The 20,275-nt window shown below is 46.0% G+C and overlaps 1 protein-coding gene across 3 annotated transcripts in view; it reads left to right on the top strand.

Moving 5' to 3' along the window:
- Positions 1-1,487: 1,487 nt before the first annotated feature.
- Positions 1,488-20,275, top strand: part of LOC135905963 (uncharacterized) — a 43,182-nt gene continuing 24,394 nt past the window's right edge. For 2 of the 3 annotated variants that reach the window (XM_065437111.2, XM_065437110.2), the window contains exons 1-3: positions 11,571-11,741; positions 13,502-13,590; positions 19,325-19,471. In XM_065437111.2, coding sequence (XP_065293183.1) covers positions 11,623-11,741; positions 13,502-13,590; positions 19,325-19,471 — 355 coding nt within the window. In that variant the 5' untranslated portion in view covers positions 11,571-11,622. Of the gene's footprint in view, positions 1,523-5,929; positions 6,020-11,570; positions 11,742-13,501; positions 13,591-19,324; positions 19,472-20,275 lie in introns of those variants that run through there. The other variant, XM_065437112.1, reaches the window with a different exon arrangement.

The raw sequence follows: 20,275 nt of genomic DNA, 5'->3' as shown, positions 1-20,275 counted from the left end.
GCCATCTTGCCGCGGCAAGCCGAGCAAGTACAAGTGAATCGAGCGAAGTGGAGGATGAGGATGGCCAACTACACCCCGACACCGCCATGGAAGACGCGTCTCCTCCTGATCCCTAAACGGCGCTGCAACAGGTCCAGGCGGCCACAAACTACTTTAACAGACACTTCGTCCAGAACGACATTGCAGGCGTCTAATAAACAAACAAGGATTCACATAACAGTGTACGAGTTGTGTGCCTCCGTGGTGTTTCCGACGCAACAAATCGCCATTGGCAATGGTGTCAGGCTTTCGCCGTTTCACATTTTAGTCTCGACAAAGTGTCTTCCGTTTTTTTTTTAATAGGGCACAGAGAGGGGTGGATCCCCGTTATGGGTGGGGCCTTCAGTCCAAGGCCCCAACGGCGGGAGCAGCGCTTACGGCTCTGGCGATCAGCTTCCGCTGATCCTCCAATGCCGAGCTGTTGGGCACCATCTCCTACTGCTCGTGCCCAGCTGTGGAAGACGATGGCGACAAACGCGCGAGCAGTGGCACGAGCGCGTTCGCGCGGTTACTCCGAGGAGCGCCAACGAGCCAGCTGCGGTAGACGATGACGACGACGACGAACGCGCGAGCAGTCACACGCGCGGTTACGCCGACGCCGACGCTCTACCCACGGCAGCCTACAGGCTCATTCACACTAGGCCAACAGGACACCGATTTTGGTCTGCCCACTGCCGGCGACAGCGTTTTTTTCCCTTCGTGTCGGCGCCTCTGCCACACTGTACCGACGCCGAGCTCTCCGCCGACCATCCGCAGATTGTCGGAGTCGGTACATGTGCGACAGAGGCGCCGACACGAAGGGAAAAAAACGCTGTCGCCGGCAGTGGGCAGACCAAAATCGGTGTCGCGTTGGCCTAGTGTGAATGAATTGCGTAAACTGTCTCACAGCTTAATCTGTGAGACAGTTTACTCGGTGAGGCAGCCGACATGCCATAACCTGCGAACCCAGACAAAGAGAGCTCATTTTCAGTACAGGGATCGGTCCAGTTTTAATTACGCAGTATCTGGGATCGGCCCAGAGGTGACGCCTAACTGTCCCAATTTGACACCTCTAACTGTTTTGAGTAAGCATGCAATATCCGCCGCCCGATCACCGTTGCTACCATCCACTGGACCGATGTCCGACTAGGGCAGATATAGTATACTGTACATACGTAAACGCGTATCTTTAGTCTCACCGTCTCCGGTTATGCTTGAGCTTTTGAGAAGACATCGCACGACTGCATCGCGCAAAGTGGTGCGAAAAATGGAAAACTACAGGTAATGATGTCACTTGCGGTCGTGGCTTTGTACATTTTAACTAACCATGTGCTCGAGCTCGCTTTGCCCAATAGAAAATGGTTCATTTGTAAGTTTTATACATATAGTTTCTATGCTGAAAAAAAGCCAGAGCGGCACCGTTGGTACAGTACACCGTGCTGTAGGTTCTTGAGGCGCTGAAAGAGGTAAAAGAAGAAGCGCATCTAGCGAGAAGCCATGAAAGGTATGGATTTCTCCAATTATTACAATTACGATATGATAATCTTATTGCGTAAATAGCACTGTTGGCGTCGCCATCTCTCTCTATATATGTTAGAATAGAGCGCCCGAGGAAGTTGAAATGTGGTTTGTACAAAAAACTTTTTTCATCCCGTGTATTTCCTTTACGAGCAGAGTTGTACCATCCTGTATTTTCCCCCGCCTTACGTAATGCCTTCGTTCTGCGACGCATGACATCAGTCAGTCACATTCGTGGAACGTCCCTTTGTATTACACGTTAGCTCGGAATTTGCTCAAGCCCAGGGTCGCTCACAGCACGAGCGTCACGAGTCGAGCAAGGTCTGCTTGCTAGTGATGATGATACCACACATTCTCTCCCCCTCCCTCCCCCCAAATAAGAACGCTCTGGGGGACGGCTCTGTCTCGTTGAGCGACGCAAAAGTTCCGTTGACGGTGTCGGAGTGTATCCTGTACAGTCGCGATCAATTTGAAGGTGATCGCTCGAGCGGCGACCAAAACTAGGAGCAGCGCCACGTTACGTCATCACTGTCCGTCGAGAGGGAAGCATCAGATAGCTCCCCTCTCTCTCTTTTGGGGTTCCCTGAAAAGCTGTCACTCCCGTCACCGTCCACGGCATAACCTGCGAATTCATTTCGATTGCGTTATGAGCTTTTGCACAGAGGCATCATTGTTAGCCAAGACATGCATGAGGAAGCGACGCACACAGATCATTTCCATGAAAGGGAAACAAACACAAAAATGTGGCGAGTTGGTCTTGGGGGTGATGGTTGCAGCCTGGAAAAGCATAATAGGGGAAGGAGGCAACGCAATTTTTATCTTCGCAGTTCCGAAATCGGCCGCTATGCTGCTTGGAAGGCCCGCCAGTCGATGCTCGCGCGAACACCTTAAAATTGATCGCGTCTGTACTTCTGTCCGACCGTCCTGGACGGGGCGTTACCCTGTCGGTGTCGCGCGATTCTGTGGTCGAAGCGTCCCGACGTCGCACTTGGTCGAGATGCCGCCGTTCCATGAGCCATGTCCAGTGTGACCATGTGCGTTCCTTGTTTATTGCGTACGATACCAGGCATTCATTTTTTTTTCTTTTGCGTCTCACACACGCTGGCAAACTTGCAATCGCTCCTGACGTTCGGTACACGGCTCTGTGTTTGCTGCCTCGGCGGCCTCCATGATGCAGTTGAGCTTTGTCCTTATTGGATATCCCAGCAAAAGTTCTGCCGGGGACTTGCCTTCCTTCCCTGGCGTGCCACGATAACGGAACAAAAATCTTGCATTCCGTGCTTGTAGCTGGATGCCTTCGTTTTTATAGCGAGGTGATAAGGGCTCGTTCCCCCAGGATAATGTACGTGTGTAGACACAAAATTCCGAAGATAGTGCAATGCCGGGCCGACCCGTGTGGCGGAGGTGAAGCAGGCGTTAAGCACTCCCCATACGTGCGCCGATCCCGAAGGTAATACAATGCCGGGCCGACCCGCGGCGGAGGTGCAGTTTGCCAGGGGCCCACGTACACAGCTTTGTTGGTCATCCTTCTTCACAGAGTGGAAGGGCACTGAATTTTTCTTCAAAGCTTCTTTCAGTGTTCTCGCGGCCCTCTCCGCTAACCCATTTGATTGCGGATGATAGGGCGCGGTATTCACGTGTTGTGCTTGGTTCTGAGCAAGGAAATTACGGAAGTCGAAACCTGTCAACTGAGGTCCGTTATCTGTCCCAAGCGTGCAAGGTAGGCCGAATCTCGCAAACATAGCCTTGAGGATCTCCACTGTCGTTTCTGCTGTCGCCGATTTCATTGGTAGTGCTTCTATCCACGTTGCTTCTGAATCCACGAACACGGATGTCATGTGTCCTTCTATGGGACCTGCATAATCGACTTGTAACCGACTAAATTTTTCTCCCGTTGTGGGCCATGGAACAGGAGTTTGCGACGGAGGCATCGCCGCAGCTTGTACACAAGCAGGACACGCACCCGCGGATCGCTCAATTTCACCATCCACGCCTGGAAACCAGAACAGGGATGTTGCCATGTTCTTCATGGCCGCCATGCCTGGGTGTATCTCGTGGAGCGAGTCGAAGATGCGACTACAGGTATTCTGTCGGTGTCGCGCGTTTCCGTGCCCGAAGCGTTCCGACATTGCACTCAGGAAACGTTCCGTTCCTTTAGCCGTGTCTACTGTGACCATGCGCTTTCCTTTATCACGCACGATATTCAGGTATCTATTTCTTTCGTGGCCGGAACGTTCGAGTCCACACACGCTGTCCAACTTGCCATCACTCCTGACGTTCGGTACACGGCTCTGCGTTTGCTGCCTCGTTGGCCGGCATTATGCTGTCGAGCTTTGCCCTTATTGGATCATCATCATCATCAGCCTGGTTACGCCCACTGCAGGGCAAAGGCCTCTCCCATACTTCTCCAACTACCCCGGTCATGTACTAATTGTGGCCATGTTGTCCCTGCAAACTTCTTAATCTCATCCGCCAACCTAACTTTCTGCCGCCCTCTGCTACGCTTCCCTTCCCTTGGAATCCATTCCGTAACTCTTAATGACCATCGCTTATCTTCCCTCCTCATTACGTGTCCTGCCCATGCCCATTTATTTTTCTTGATTTCAACTAATAAATCATTAACTCGCGTTTGCTCCCTTACCCAATCTGCTCTTTTCTTATCCCTTAACGTTACACCTACCATTCTTTCCATAGCTCATTGCGTCGTCCTCATTTTAAGTAGAACCCTTTTCGTAATCCTCCAGGTTTCTGCCCCGTACGTGAGTACTGGTAACACACAGCTGTTATAAACTTTTCTCTTGAGGGATAATGGCAACCTGCTGTTCAAGATCTGAGAATGCCTGCCAAACGCACCCCAGCCCATTCTTATTCTTCTGATTATTTCAGTCTCATGGTCCGGATCCGCAGTCACTACCTGTCCTAAGTAGATGTATTGCCTTACCACTTTCAGTGCCTCAATACCTATCGTAAACTGCTGTTCTCTTCCGAGACTGTTAAACATTACTTTAGTTTTCTGCAGATTAATTTTTAGACCCACCCTTCGGTTTTGCCTCTCCAGGTCAATGAGCATGCATTGCAGTTGGTCCCCTGAGTTACTAAGCAAGACAATATCATCAGCGAATCGCAAGTTATTAAGGTATTCTCCATTAACTCTTATTTCCAATTCTTCTCAATCCAGGTCTCTGAATATCTCCTGTAAGCGCGCTGTGAATAGCATTGGAGAGACCGTATCTCCCTGCCTGACGCCTTTTGGATCCTTATTGGATATCCATATTGGATTATTGGATCCTTTTGGAACCTCCTTATTGGATATCCCAGCAAAAGTTCTGCCGAGGACTTGCGTTCCTTCACTGGCCTGAGACGATAACGGAGCAAATGCATTGGGGCCCTTAAGGCTATACAGTAAATGAAATGAAAATGTCGGTAGCGCCGTATCTTGCAAAGTGAGCGACAGTGTGCGACGTATTGGGCAGCTTGCGCCCCATGCTTGCACATTCATTACACATTTCACAACCGTTATCACATCTCGCCGTGCAAAATTTATCCGCTCTACTTACAAGCGTTGAACCAAGCCATTTCACTGAACTTGTCAAAGTCAAGATTTCTGAGGAAGGCGATCGTTCCATCGAGTCCGCTGAACCATAGAACTATTATGTCAGCTAGTGTCATTGGTGCAGCAATGCTTCGGACACATTCGGTTGCGTGCAACTATATACTATAGCGCAAAGAGGTATACGATGGAAGCGCCACAGACTGCTTTTGATTGGTTTCATATCGCATATGCTTTTGTAGCTGCACGCGAATTCAACTGCATGCCTGTTGGACCCCACCCAAAAGCGGAAAATTATGGGTGACATGCATCTGTTCTATGCACAGCCGACACGATCATATATATATATATATATATATATATATATATATATATATATATATATATATATATATATATATATATATATATATATATATATATATACCTCATACGACCTTTCTCTGTTCTGCGATTGCGCTGTGTTGTTGGCCTGACTAGGTTGACCTTGCGTTTATTTTGTGTTTACCGTTAAGTTTGCTAATAGTTGCCGAGTTTCTCCAGGTAGCGTTTGTTTGTCTTGATGGGGCAGAAACGTATCAGGAAAACTTAGAATCTCTTTTCTGCTACATGCCCCGAAATGACTGCTCTTTCCTTTCCCGCAATTCCGGCATGGCTCGGAGTCCGTCTAAGCCATTCAGTGAGGCTGCGCTCGTTCTGCACCCGCATTTAACTGGCAAGAAACAACGTGCGAATTGCAGCGCTAATCGGCACGTATGTCTGGGAATATAACGCGGGACGCAGAAGAATACTGTGAAGATTGAATAGCGGAGAACTTGGAATATACCATCGGCGCACTTGCAGACGCACCGATTCCTCGCCTGTGGCCAATCTACGTGCAACGCGGGCGCAAGGCACACCACCACAGGCATAATTATGTTCACTACGACGTCGGTGAGTAGTGCGTACGTTCTCCATACGCACATTTATATTACTAGGTGTTTCTGGAAGGACATTTTTACGTTCTCAATACGCACATTTATATTACTAGGTGTTTCTGGAAGGACATTTGAGGGAGTATTAAAGAGAGTGGAGCAAAGATAAAGGGGCTATACTCTTTTAGGTCGCGAAATGGTCGAAGCAGTAGGCGTCAGGAATTAATTAAGTAATTAGTCGATCAAATAAACAATCGGCTGGAGTATGGTAATTTCTTAAGTGACTTATGAAGAGTTGCGTCTGGAAGCAGCACTTAGAAGGCGAGGTGCGTTTTAGTCGGGAGAGCAATACTTGGCTTATCTATACGATGAGTCACGCAGGGCAATCCAAAGAGACTTCAAAGATACTCAAAAGATAATCCAAAGAGACTATATACTCTCTGTATACTCTCGCAGCGGTGGAGACGCCGTAGTGGTTTTCGATAACCTTTAGCGCTCAGCAACAGCCTGAACACGGGAAGATGCTTCGACATACGTGACATCACGCTGACATACCGGCGCTGGGGTTCCGGCGCGAAATAAAAAAAAAATGAAGTGCGACATTAGTTTTTTGTTCTAGCTATCAACCTCTTACACCGAAATGAACGAAAGTATAGTTTTCATGATTATTAGTCTAAAGTGATCTAGTGTTCCTCTTTAATGTCACTTCAACCGTTCTCTGCTGACCATATATTTGACCTCTGTTGTCCTGTTGCACAAGTTCTCTTGAGGTGCATAGTGGTAGTCAACCCGTATTAACACGTCGATGTTGTGTTATATAGTGTACTCATCTTAGCTACACCTTTTAGTCTCGTTCCACATATGTTGCTCTAATCAAGTCGAACGTATTTGCAAAATTGTCTCTGCTAAGTAAAAGCTATATGTCGGACTAACATTCTTAATTGTAGGTTCTTCCTTCGGCGGAGCTTCTTGCCACTGGCATACGTGCATGTCAATCTGAATATCGTTTTCCACAAGTTTCACTAAAGTGAACGAAACATCTTAATATTGTTCCACACAGGTTCCATGAACCAAGTTAAACGTAATTGCAAGAATGCTCCACTTGGTTGGACTTATGTGGAACGAGTTTAAAGCCACACTTGACTGGTCGCTTTCGAGCGTCCTTGAGCGCTATCGCGGTGCCGTGTACATTCGGTTTATCGAAGTGGAGTACTGGGAACACATCCGCATGTGTCATTAAGAGTGTCGCCTCCCATCTCAGAAAGATCTGAGGCGCTCTTGCCTTCGAGCTGGGAGCGCAACCGAGATCAGACAGAAACTCAGTCACGTGACTACTACTGCGATTGCTATGAGCAGCTAGCCCGTTCGGCTATGCCAGCTTTCTATGGTCAGTATCTTAAAGGGCTCCGCCTCGCTGCAAACCGACTTGGAGTGTGTTAGAAACCAGTCGAATCATACCATAAGAGGGTGCGATTTGATCGCAGACGTCACGTGGCACGGTCGAGAGAGTGCGAAGCGTACACTGGTTTCCGTTGCGTTAAGCCGCTTCGTGTGAAACACGTATTTCTCCATACAGCGTAGCACCGTTCTCACATAACTAAACGCTGTTTCCTTTTTCTAATAGAAGCTAACATGAAAACTAGAGAAAGAATTCGGCGCCCTATTTTATAAATTATACTTTACTTTTCATCTCTATCTGTACCTATACAGAAAAGTAAGTAGAACATTTGGAGTAGCCTTGCTACTTTCTTCTGTGTTTCGCGATTTTTTTCTGAATCACGCGGCGCTCTATTCATCAGCAAATGCGCGAAATATCTATACGGTGTTCATTACCTCCAATTACCTCGGAGCAGTTGCGTAAGGGCTGTTGTGCACAAGTCACCATTCATCCACACTCCAAAAACTTTCAGCTTGCTTCAGCACAATGCGTTGGCGGGCTAGTTGGTGCGAATCCATGAATACTTTGTTTAGCGCAAAACGACACACACAAGAAAGACGATAGGGCAAGGCGCTACTCTCAACTGACATCATTTTATTGCGTCACCGCATGGTGCTCACTGCGCATGTTCCTCTGGTTTGAGCGGCCTGTAAAGGAGTGACGCAATAAAATGATGTCAGTTGAGAATAGCGCCTTGTCCTGTCGTGTTTCTTGTGTGTGTCGCTTTGCGCTAAACAAAGTATTCATGGTTTCAGCTTGCTACCCGTTTCTATATTTTCCCTGTATTCAATGCGCGAATTAGATACCTAAGTTTTCTGAAGTGCGCAAACCACCTGTATAACGCTGTACATGGATGTGCGCCTTTTACCGATGACTGCCGGGTACGGCCCGACAAGTTTCCCTTTTAACTCGATCGGCGCCGACCCGCGAATACGATGTATACACTGTAAGGCAAAATCAAGTTCATATTCTTCTTGTTCTTGTTACCATTATTATAAGTTCGCATGTACATCAGCCATAACCTCCCTCCCATCAACACCAAAATTGATCTCGGTGGCCATTATAGGTATACCAGGACAGCAGGGTAAATCTTACGCGGTTCGCAAAGCACACCTATCACGCTCCGGAGCGCTTGCGTAAGTAATTTACTAGAAAGCCCGTAATTCCACATACTTAAAACTTTGCCTACAGATATCCCATAACGTACGCCGTGTTTCTACTGAATATAAAAAATTAAGGCACCTCGTTTACTTCACCGAAGAAAACACGGACGCCTGCTATGACGCATGAAAATAGCGAGAAAACGAGTATTCGGTAATTATTTACAAAGTTCATAATTAAGCCAGAAATATTAAAATTTTCGCCACACATTTACACGATTTCCATGATTTTTAATTAAATTCTGGGGTTTTATGTGCCAAAACCACGATCTATATATAAGGCACGCCGTAGTGGGGATCTCCGGATAAATTTTGACCACCCGGAAATCAACCTGCACCCAATGCGCGGAAAACGGGCGTTTTGAATGATTCTCAGGGTACTTCACGCACTTTCCGGGGTGTAAGTATGTTTGAATGTATGGAACCGTTTTCCCGCCAATCTTGGTCACATTTGAGTAGACCATAAGTATGGCCGCTTGGCGCAAACAAGGAGGGACGGTGCTCCCTTTGTTCCTTTCCGGCCTTCGTTGTTTGCGCCGAGCGATCATATTTATGGTCTGCTCAGCAATGTGAACCGACCGGCCCAGCAACATGTACTTCTAGGTCACTGTGTAGTATGGCCATAGAGCATCGGGGCTGGCTGTGCTGCGGGAACAGGGTCCGAAACCAATCGTCGGATCAATTCGAGTCACTGAGTATGTGGCAATGGGAACCCGCCGTGGTTGCTCAGTGGGTATGGTGTTGGGCTGCTGAGCACGAGGTCGCGGCATCGAATCCCGGCCACGGCGGCCGCATTTCGATGGGGGCGAAAACACCCGTGTACTTAGATTTAGGTGCACGTCAAAGAACCCCAGGAGGTCGAAATTTCCGGAGTCCTCCACTACGGCGTGCCTTATAACCAGAGAGTGGTTTTGGCACGTAAAGCCCCAAAATTTAATTTTTGTGGCGATGTGTACACATGTGCTGCTCTTCAGCAAACCTCTTTCACGCTGACATGGGTCACAGCAGATGCGGGACTGGGTATATTCCGCTCTTCAATGAACCTCTTTGATGCTTCACTGGGTACGTGCCATTTCGTGTGTGCAGCTCTAGAATGACAAAAAAAGAAGATCCTTTAAGTTTATCCGATGCTAAGCGAAATCGAACTCGCGTCACACGGTTTCCCGAAGCACAGCAACGCGAAGCTTTAGGAGGCGGAGCCATAAGTGCACTGAGCACAGGCCGCTTTTCAGTGAACGCCTTTCACGCCAACGCTTTCGCAAGCTGCGCCATGAATGCACTGGATATGCGCCGCTCTTCAATGAACGTCTCGCCAACTTGTGTCACTGAGTATGTGCCACAGTGTCAACTGCAAGGGAGCGCACAATTTTCGGCGTTTGCACGTGCCAGCGTTCCGCGGCTCTCGTTTCGAAAGCCACGCGTGGACTTCTCAGCAGCGCCACTAGATGGCGCAGCGTGTCCGGAAAGAAGTGCGAGACAGGAGCCCGGCTTCCGCATGACGCGTTTCTCGGTGTTCGCACGCACCGGCGCGCCGTGCGTCTCGGAGACCGCGTGCAAGCTTCGCGGCGGCGCCGCTAGGTGAGCGTGAAAGAGGAGTCCCGCTGCAGTACACGCCAAGGTCAATTCAAATAGGTCGTGAAGCTTCGGGTGAAAAGCGGTTCAGTACAGGTTGTCACCGACATCAGCATGGGGGGTTATGGGAGCAGCGATTGAAGCGCGACTATGTTTGGAGGGAACAAACATTGGAAAAGAAAAACGCGTTTTTTAATTCGAACGAGACACAGTTAGATTCATTCAACGAAAATAAAATTCCTAGTAAATTTTATATATTCGTGATGAGTTAAGAAAATACGTTTAATTTTATCATTATTAATAAATGCATTTCGTTTCAGCGCCCATCGCTACAGAGGGCGTTGACGCCACTATCACTCGCAGTGCAATGCACGTCTTGAAATGGGCAGAAAGGCGCACTCGTATCACCTGTTGAAATACGCCCCCCTCACAATTTGTGCTTTTTTGCTTGTCGAAGTTTGTCTGATTTTGGTGACGCGGGTAGCTTCATTGCTTCTTAATCTGTTCAGTCAAAAGTAGTGAGTTACGACCGCCAGATAATTGTGTAGTTGTTTTCGTGCGACTGCGCTGACCGGCGGGCTTGGCATCCGACTATAGGATCAGCACTCTACACCTAAAGCTTTCGTCGGCCTCCAAAGAAAGTATGTTCTGTGCAGGGATGCGATTTCGACAACCGTACGGCTGGCCTTTTCCTGCATCGCTTTCCACGCTGAAAGCTCGAAACGCCCATCAAGTCGAATGGCGGGGCATTTGAATATATAACTCCAAAGGAAGAGCAACAAAACAAATTTCGCGCCTTCGAAAACAATATGACGTCACTTCTGCTTTTAACAGACATGGCGTCACGTTATTTTTTCTTCCGCCGTAAGTGTTCCCACCACATACAGATGGCGCTAAGCCCCATGAACCGGCGATGGACCGCCATGTTTTGAACGTATGGGTTCCTATGGAAGCTTCGCTACCAGGTATATTTACCTTGTACACGCCTCACACACAACTCGTTTCGACGGTGACAGCGATTCAATGCTAAGCCTATTACCGCCGACAGTCGTCGTGAGCTGGGTTCTGCCGTATTTTTTTCTCTTCATCAAGTGAAGATGTAAAGTTTCTCCGTTCGCAATAATTACGAACGCAAGTCTTGATTTACACATATTGGATTACAGAATTCAGTATTTCACTGCCGCTTGAAACTCTTCAAGCTACAGTTTAATTAAAGAGGTTACATATTAGGGCGACGCTCGTGTGTGTAAATATTGTGCATGGATAAATATATTCTTATTGCATTATTAATCTTCATTTTATTTTTACATTTGCAGTCAGAAAATTATGTGTACGTGTTCATTATGCCGATAAATTTTTTTCTGTGGCACTGTTCTTTTACCGCGTGCTTTGGTAAGTAGACTGCTTGGACAATGTGGACAGTGCAGTTTCTTTTATTTCGCCTCCATCGAAATGTCACCGCCGCGGCCGGAATTCGATCCCTCGTCTTTGTGCTTAGCAGCACAACGACTTATTGCCTTTAAGCCATCACGGCGGGTCCCTTTTTCCTCCGAATGTGAAATCAACGTGAGGTAAAATTCTTTCAGGACACTGGTAAACATTGCCGATAACCGCCTCATAGGGCTTTTTAACACCTGCTCAAGGCATTTGTTGCAAGTCATTCCCCCTGATGTTAATTTTGTGGCACGTTTATCTCTTTCAGGACATTGGGCAAGCTTCATACGCGATTAGTCAAATGTAGGTTTTAACGCTGTGGGTAACCTGTGCGAGTGATCTTTTGCGAACGCTGTGATTAACCTACGCAGTTTATACTTCTATCGTGCAGCACCCACAGCATGCCTTACCGCACACCCTCTCTATACAAATGAAATATTAAGGCCACGTTCAATTTCTCTGGACACGGCGAAAACAAGCTGCCTGCTGCGCCTCTAAAGAGCAAGGAAATCAGGTTTAAGTAACTATGTTCAAAGTTACCATTTAACTTACACACTTCAAATTTTCGGTGCACATCAACGATAAAAATGACCCTAAATGGCTGCAACCCGTGGTCCTAATTGCTAATGGAATGCCTAGAATTTTTTTTTAAACCCCCAAATAATCTGTACAGTTCGAAATTTGCCCGCACATCAACCCTAGCGTGCCCGTAGCCCCCGCACCCTCGCTCCTTTCTCTAAAGATATGTACAGTACTCGGCGATTAAAACGTGACACTGGGACAACATGGCGGCCGGTACTTGCGCCACCGGTGGGCGCTCGTGACACAGAGATGATGCATTTTTGTGTCACATGAAAGGGAGAATCTTTTTGATGCGTCGTAACTGCATTCGGCCTCTACGGCGATCACCGGGCCATCACCGGTGGCGCAATAAGCGCCGGCCGTCATGCTGTCTGAGTATCGCGGTTCAACCTCTGAGCACTGTATTCGGCGAATCATCCGGAATTTCTACCAGAACACTGTGAAAACACGTACGTAACCTTTTATAGCGCACACAAAAAAATTATGGGGTTTTACGTGCCAAAACTACTTTCTGATTATGAGGCGCGCCGTAGTGGAGGACTCCGGTTATAGCGCACAGTTTCGCTGTAAAAGTATATCGTGTTTGTCAGGGAACCATATGTTGGTTTTGTGTGTGGGTGTAGCAGCAGAAGCGGGGGAGGGGCTGATTAGCACCGATACGCGGAAAGGTGCGAAAGTGAGCGTTTCCACAAGTCTATTGCTAAGGCGGCGAAGAGAGCTGTCACTGGTACCTCGGAATCTCTTTCAAGGGTAATACAGTTCGAAAAAGAAAATGCAAATGGGCCATTTAAACGTTGCAAATCTTGTCAAATAGCGAGCTACAAATGAAGAATATTATTTAGAATGTGCATTTTTTATTCAGACTAGTGATGATTCTAAGCCGACTAGAAGAGTGATATGGGGACTAGTTATTGGCAAGAATTCACGTATAAAATTCAGCGCTGAAGTAGACCATAAACATACCGTGTTCTCTTTCTGAAATTTATGTGCTCTGCCGCGCTGAATTTTGACATTATTTACAAGAGATTTTATGGTTCAAATATTCTGCTCGTTTCGCGTTATGTTTGTTCACGTTACGCCACTTAATTTCATTTTTTTTAAAGAACTGAGTATCTTCTTGTTTTTACGACTTCGTATGGTCACCCTGGCCGCGGCACCAACAAAGCAGATGTGTGAGCGTAGAGTCATCACATGGTTTTGTGTCCATACAAGTCGCAATTGTTTTTGAAAGTAAACGTTTGCTATAGCTAGTACCCTGGCAATAGTATTCTTGCGTTATAACTAGCATAACTGATCAAGTATGTACTCTGCACAGGTATACGTGGCTCTGGTTAATCTTCATAGCCTTTGTTCTTCTGATAATTGGCCTTCTTGTGTTGTTCTTCTTAACCAACACCAAATCAGGTGAGTCTGTCTTCTTACGAAAAAAAAAAAATAAAGTTTTGCGAAACTTCTGAAAGCATTAGGCACTAAAATTAAGCTTTTTGTATTAAAGGTCGCGACGGCAACACATCCTGCGGGGAAATGTTTTTCGCAAAGCCACTGTGTCAATACGCTACCCAATAACAAGCATTTAAAACCGATAGACACTCTGGCCATAGAGAGAGTAGGCGAAAAGAACATGTTAAAGAAAAAAAAAAGAACTGTTAGATAACAGTGATAATTATTTTGAAAGACGGCGTCAACTTTTTTAAAGCACTCTGTAATTTTGTTGAGTTGTAGCTTCAGGAGCCAATTTTCCCTCCTTCCTCTCACTGTTCACCCCATCACCTATAATTCCCTTACATGGGACCGGCGCTTAATTTCTTTATGCCGCCGTCAGCACCCTTTCGGACCAACGGTACATTGACTCAAGGATGGGATCGTCGCCAAGACACTAAAGTTTAAAAATATTCATTGTGCTCAATGAGTGCCGATTACATCAATGATTATTAAAAACCAAATTAGTCTTCTCTATCCTTAGCGTTTTCTTTACAAGGTTGTCACTTGTTCCTTTATTGAGCCTCTCGGTATACGCGGCTGTCGCATAAAACAGCGACCAAGATTCCTTAAAGGGAATGAAATTGACTCTAATGTGAAAGCACTATTCACAATTATTCCGAACATGCAAGGAAAAGATGCTTCGGTGCATTGTAGTACACTTAAGCGTATAAAGCAAGCAAAATAATAATGTTAGTCGGTGGAAGAGTCCCGTCACTTGCCCCAATTTCTCGCGTATACGAAATATATCTGAGGGACAGAAGTATCCAGGTGGCTCAGTAATTCTCTATGCTTACACAGTGCTTATTTGTCAACAGAAGCTTCCTACGCAGCCTGACAATGAGTGTTGCCGTTAGGTGACTTGCGAAAAAAATTGTAGATGCGCCTTTATATTTTAATGTGGGCGCACTTCCTTCTAGAAAAGAGAAATCTGAAATCTCTTGCGGTCGGCCGTACCGCTTTATTAACAGCGCAGTGTTAGTGAGAACGCGGCTTCGTGTGGTAACCGAAAGGCCAACTTAATCGTGTATTGAGGAGAACTGGCAGGAATTTTCGGCTTTTCATTCCTTGCTTTAAATGAAGGTTCTCGACCTCGAAGCTGAAAGAACACTGATAAGCTTCAAAGCGCCCTAACTAGTTTACTAATTCGTTGTCGTTTAGTTTCCCAGGAACTGTACGTATTGTGACGTCATGACGCAGAAGCTGGTCACGTGAGAGCGGAACGAGGCGACGATTGGGCACTTGCTCCGGCTTGCTCGGTGCAAAGCATAGCAGACGACCGAGCGAGCCGGAGCGAGTGCCGGGACGTCGCGTCATGTTCCGCTAACACGTGACCAGCTTCTGCGTCTTGACGTCATAACACACTCACACACAGATTCACGGGAAACAAAGCCTAAATGGATTCTTAGAAAAGCTATCATGGTAAATCATTTAGGGCACTCCGAGGCCTCCCAGTGTATTTTCTGGAGTTTTGGGGTCGAGCGCTTTCGTGCGAAGCAATAAATGGTCAGTCGAAAGCGTCACGCCAGCACTGCATCACGAAGACATCTTCAACTTCTTGCGAAAGTTAAAAAAATCGTCTTGATACAGTGCTAGTTTGGTATTGTCGACAACTATATTTCATGTGAAAACTGCCACAACTAGTCAAATAGTGCCGGTGTTTTTTTAAATAACTAGCGGGTGGTCGATGTACTTAATTACACTTTGTGAAAGCAGCACCACTCAGTATCTTCAACCATAGGTACGAAGGTTTGTTGTTGCAAACCGGCTCCAATGGCACTCTGCCCGTCCACCTCTCCGTCATGCACATTTCAGTTACCTTAGCAGTTAAGTTAATTTTAATAATTTATTGCACAATAAGGAATGCTAATTATTGTAAGCGCAAGGTACCCATAAAGTTTTAGATTATGAACAAGGCGGTATATAAAATTCTACAAGTGTAATAATTTCGCAAAATTTTGAACTGCTGACCACATTAACGCAAGTTTCCAGAAATTATAAGGGGTCTAATAAACGCAACCTTTTCAGACAAATAAATGACACCGTTGTAGTCTCACCAAAGTAATAAGATGAATGAATATATTCTATGATGTCAGAGCACTGACTAAGAGTACTACTGTTGAATCAACGGGAGGACTTGGGGATTCATGTTAGACTGCCTTCTCCCTGACTTGCCGAAGTTTTCATCCGCTTCTACTATTTTCATACAAATAAAATAAATAAGCGCTGGAGGATATAGCGCTGCCTAAATTTTTTCTAATTTCTCACATTATGCAGAAAAATACGGTAAGTATGCTGAACATTTATTGGTCTGCATTTCACGTAGTAACGTATACAGATGGGTTATGTCGGCTGAGATCTGACGGAAAACAAAGCATTTCTTGAAGTATACGCTACAATAAATAAATAAACAAACAAATAAATAAATAAATAAATAAATAAATAAATAAATAAATAAATAAATAAATAAATAAATAAATAAATAAATAAAACACTAGCTTATACGGTACCTTCCTGAAAATCAAACTGGGCGCGAAATAGTAAAATCTGATTGTAAGGAATCAGAAATCTATTTGACAGCTCGCTTAATAAAGACTTCACAATTTCGAGACTATGCTTGCTAGCGCTTTCCCCGTTTACTCCTTTCTTGTCCGAATTTTTTAGATGAAATGGAAAATGTTATATGACGTGCATCTGAATGACCAAAGCCAGGAAAAAATAAAGCGAAACTTCCCATTGGATATTTCGGAAATTAATCGTAGGTTCTTCTCACGAACTGCCAAAAACTCATGGGTTGTGAGCAGCCTGTGATTCTTCAGACTTCTTAATTCACAGCCATAATATTGGCCACGTATTATTTGAAGACCACTTTCGTGCCACCCAAGGCAAGTTATATGCAGTAGACATCAGGCTCCAAAAATAAACTTCATGCTGATGTGACACATGGACATCTCAGAGAGAGCCATGCTCATCTGCAGCACAAAGTCGATAAATTATGTAATTGTCACGTATAACACTCGCATTTATGTAAACGGTTCTGCTTGTTTTTGTCGATGCCAGATATTCAACAAAATTATGATTCCAACAGGAATCATTGGGCCAGAAAAGTTCAAGAACGTAGAGAATGGGTAGGGTACAGCCTCGTAGGGAGCCAAGGAACAACGTAAGGTTGTCGCGTGATTGAAAGCGCATTGAGCCGATGCACTGGAGTTTAACATCCAAAAGTAGCACCTGGACAGTGAGGGACATCATATAGTCGAGCGGCCTGCGTTAATTCTTTTCATTTAGGTCTTTTGAAGGTGTATACTAACCTGGATACTCGAAAGTATTTGCACTCGACCTACATCATAATAGAACCGTCGCCTCCGCCGGGAGTCAATACTATGATCTCGCGCTTAGCAGCAGAATCTCAAAGCTGGTAATCCTTCCACCGCCACCATAACAGAAACGTATTACCGTGCTAAAAAAAAATGCGCATTGAAAAATTTCACAACGATAGCTGGTATGGATACTTGATCCAGTTTTCATAGTGCTGTCGCAGGAATCCTCACCATGGTAACTGCTATAACGTTTTTTTTAAAGAAAAGGGAATCACCGTGAAAGAAAACGCTACTTGTTCCCAGCCATTCCAGAATTATGAATCTTCAACGTGTGAGCCGTCGTGTCGTTGCCACTATTATCAGCACCATCGCTATTGACGTCATTGTCACGAGATCAATTTTTCCGGTTAATGGCATTCTATTCCTCTGAGTGGCTCTTTACTGTTTTTTTCAAGACGAGGTCTTAGTTGACTTCACAAGGGTTTGGCGTAGCTGGAATCTGGGAATCTTGTAATCACTTTCAGAAAAAAAACACAGCCGTTTCGCGTCTCCAAAGCGTCGCAGTGAGTCGCAAAAGCTATCAAAATGTAGATCTGGGCGAGACAAGAATGGATAGTCTTAGTATACTTAAATTAACGGTACGGGAGTAAGCAGCGCGGATATAGTCGAAAAATAACCACATTGCACTATATTCCTGTAAAAGGTGCACCGCCGTAGATCTAGACATGTTGAGGCAAAGCTGCCGCACGGCAAGCTTTGGGAAATGGAGCGAGTTTGTTTGGACTAAGCAGGGTTCGCAAGAAGCAATGATATCTAGAAGGCGGCTTCGGCGACGTCTACAAGAAGAGATAGTCTTAATATACTTAAACTAACGGTGCGGGAGCAAGTAGCGCCGATATAGTCGAAAAATAATCACATTGCACTATATTCCTGTATAGGGTGCACCGCCGCACATGTAGACATGTCGAGGCAAAGCCGCCGTACGGCTACTTTGGTAAATGGAGCGAGTTTGTTTGGACTGAGCAGGGTTTGGAAGAAGCAGTGATGTCTGGAAGGCGGCTTCGGCGACGTTTACGGTACAGGAGTAAGTAGCGCCGATATAGTCGAAAAATAACCACATTGCACTATATTCCTGTAAAGGGTGCACCGCCGCACATGTAGACATGTTGAGGCAAAGCTGCCGTATTGCAAGCTTTGGGAAATGGAGCGAGTTTGTTTGGACTAAGCAGGGTTCACAAGAAGCAATGATGTCTGGAAGGTGGCTTCGGTGACGTCTATAAGAAGGGATAGTCTTAATATACCTAATGTAAAGGTACGGAAGTAAGTAGTGCCGATGTAGTCGAAAAATAACCACATTGCACTGTATTCCTGTAAAGGGTGCACCGCCGCACATGTGGATATGTTGAGGCAAAGCCGCCGTACGGCTACTTTGGGAATTGGAGCGAGTTCTCTTTGTCTAAGCGGGGTTCGCAAAAGCAATGGTGTCGGGAAGGTGGCTTCGGCGACGTCCACAAAAAGCGATCGTCTTAGTATAGGTAAAACTAACGGTAAGGGAGTAAGGAGCGCCGATATAATATGAATGTAACCACATTTCAAAATATCACTGTAAAGGGTGCACCACCGTAGATAAGGCCATGTTGAGGCAAAGCCGCCGTACGGCGAACTTTGGGAAATGGAGGCAGTTCACTTGGACTCAGCAGGGTTCGCAAGAAGCAGTGGTGTCTGGAAGGCGGCTTCGGCGACGTCCACAAGAAGCGATAGTCCTAGTATAGGCAAAATTAACGGTATGTGACTAGGCAGAGCGATATAGTCGGAAAATAACCGCATTGCACTATATGCCTTTAAAAGGTGCACCACCGTAGATAAAGACATGTTGACGTAAAGTCTCCGTGCTCTGCGCACGATTAAGCTGGTGCGCAGAGTACGCTAGCGGAACTCGTAGTGCGTAGGGTTTAGGAGAGTGAGCTACGATACAAAACCGTGGCTAAGAAAATCCATTGCTTTCCTGACGAAGTCCTTCCTTGAAACGTTGGCTCTTGCGACGCTATTTATTTACCGCTGTTCTATGTATAAAGTTAGCCGCCGAGGAATTTTCGAGCTTAGTTCAAAACCGATCACTTGATCTTGTTTCCTGAAATGGTTGTAGAAAGGGCAAGCTCGTGAGCAATAAGGACGTATAGCTTTTAGATGACCTCGTATCAGTTGTCGACACGTGATCCTTGCGCTAACTACGCTGTTTTCACAGTTCCCACCGCCGCCGTCATTCCATCTGCTTCATAGAGGGTGCTTCTCTCTAACGAATTCTCTTCTGCCGCAACCTCCCATCTCTTCTTGCGCAGGGGTTTACCGCGAACAAATAATCGTCAGCGTGTCGGAGCCGCAGGCGCCAGGGCCACAAATTCCCGTAGGACCGACGGCGCGGCCGGACGACAATGAAAGCAGCGAAACCGCCGAAACAATAACTGAGGAGTACCCGTCTGCTGACGGTGAGAGAACCGGATTGCAGCCTTTTCGCTGCTAATCTTAGTTAGTGATTGATCGATTGTGTTTAAAGTTACAGTAATGGTGAATATATATTTGAGCTCTAGCAGTAAATTACCCTACTACAATGCCCAATAAGCCGCTCTTACCGCGCTGTGAGGTAAGCCAGAAAAGGCACAAACGCGAAAAACGTGTGTGGTGACGCTGCCTTGAAGTTCCCGCACTAGCTCACCGTGACTTCAGGGCCTTTGACGGCGTCTGCTCCGGCCTAGTTAGTTTATTATCGGTAAAGTGGAACTACGTTGCATTCTAAAATAGCCAGATACTAATTATGTAGTTCTGTTAATTTTTGCTGCGTCATACAGCGGCCCAAGTACAAAAAAGGTAATTTGAAATCCACGATGCCATACGGGACTAATCGGCACTGGTGTTATCGCGCGATATTCCGGTAATCGCGAACTTTGACCTCCATTTTGTCTTCTAATTCTCAACCTATACAATATCATTTTGAAAGACCACGTCATTCATCTAAACTGATTTCGTGTTTCGTTTTGGTGTTACTTTGACGGTGCCACTGAAGCTCATGGCTTATAAAAGATGCTGTAGGCGAGAGCTCCGCGGGTTAATTTTCACCTTAATACAAAAAGATACGAAGCTGAGTTGGATTATTAATCTAGAAGTATGTCATAGTTTTCTGTGTGTCAGTATATGCCTTTGTTGCGTTTTATGCGAATACGCGCATCTGTTCTAGGGTGCACAGGCCCAGCGAAGCCATTTCTATTATTGCTTTTTGTCCGTGCTCCTGACAA

This window comes from Dermacentor albipictus, chromosome 5 (genome assembly GCF_038994185.2).
Source record: "Dermacentor albipictus isolate Rhodes 1998 colony chromosome 5, USDA_Dalb.pri_finalv2, whole genome shotgun sequence".
NCBI lineage: Eukaryota > Metazoa > Arthropoda > Arachnida > Ixodida > Ixodidae > Dermacentor > Dermacentor albipictus.
The sequence above is the reverse complement of the archived record's forward strand: the minus strand, read 5'-3'. Positions and strand labels throughout refer to the sequence as shown.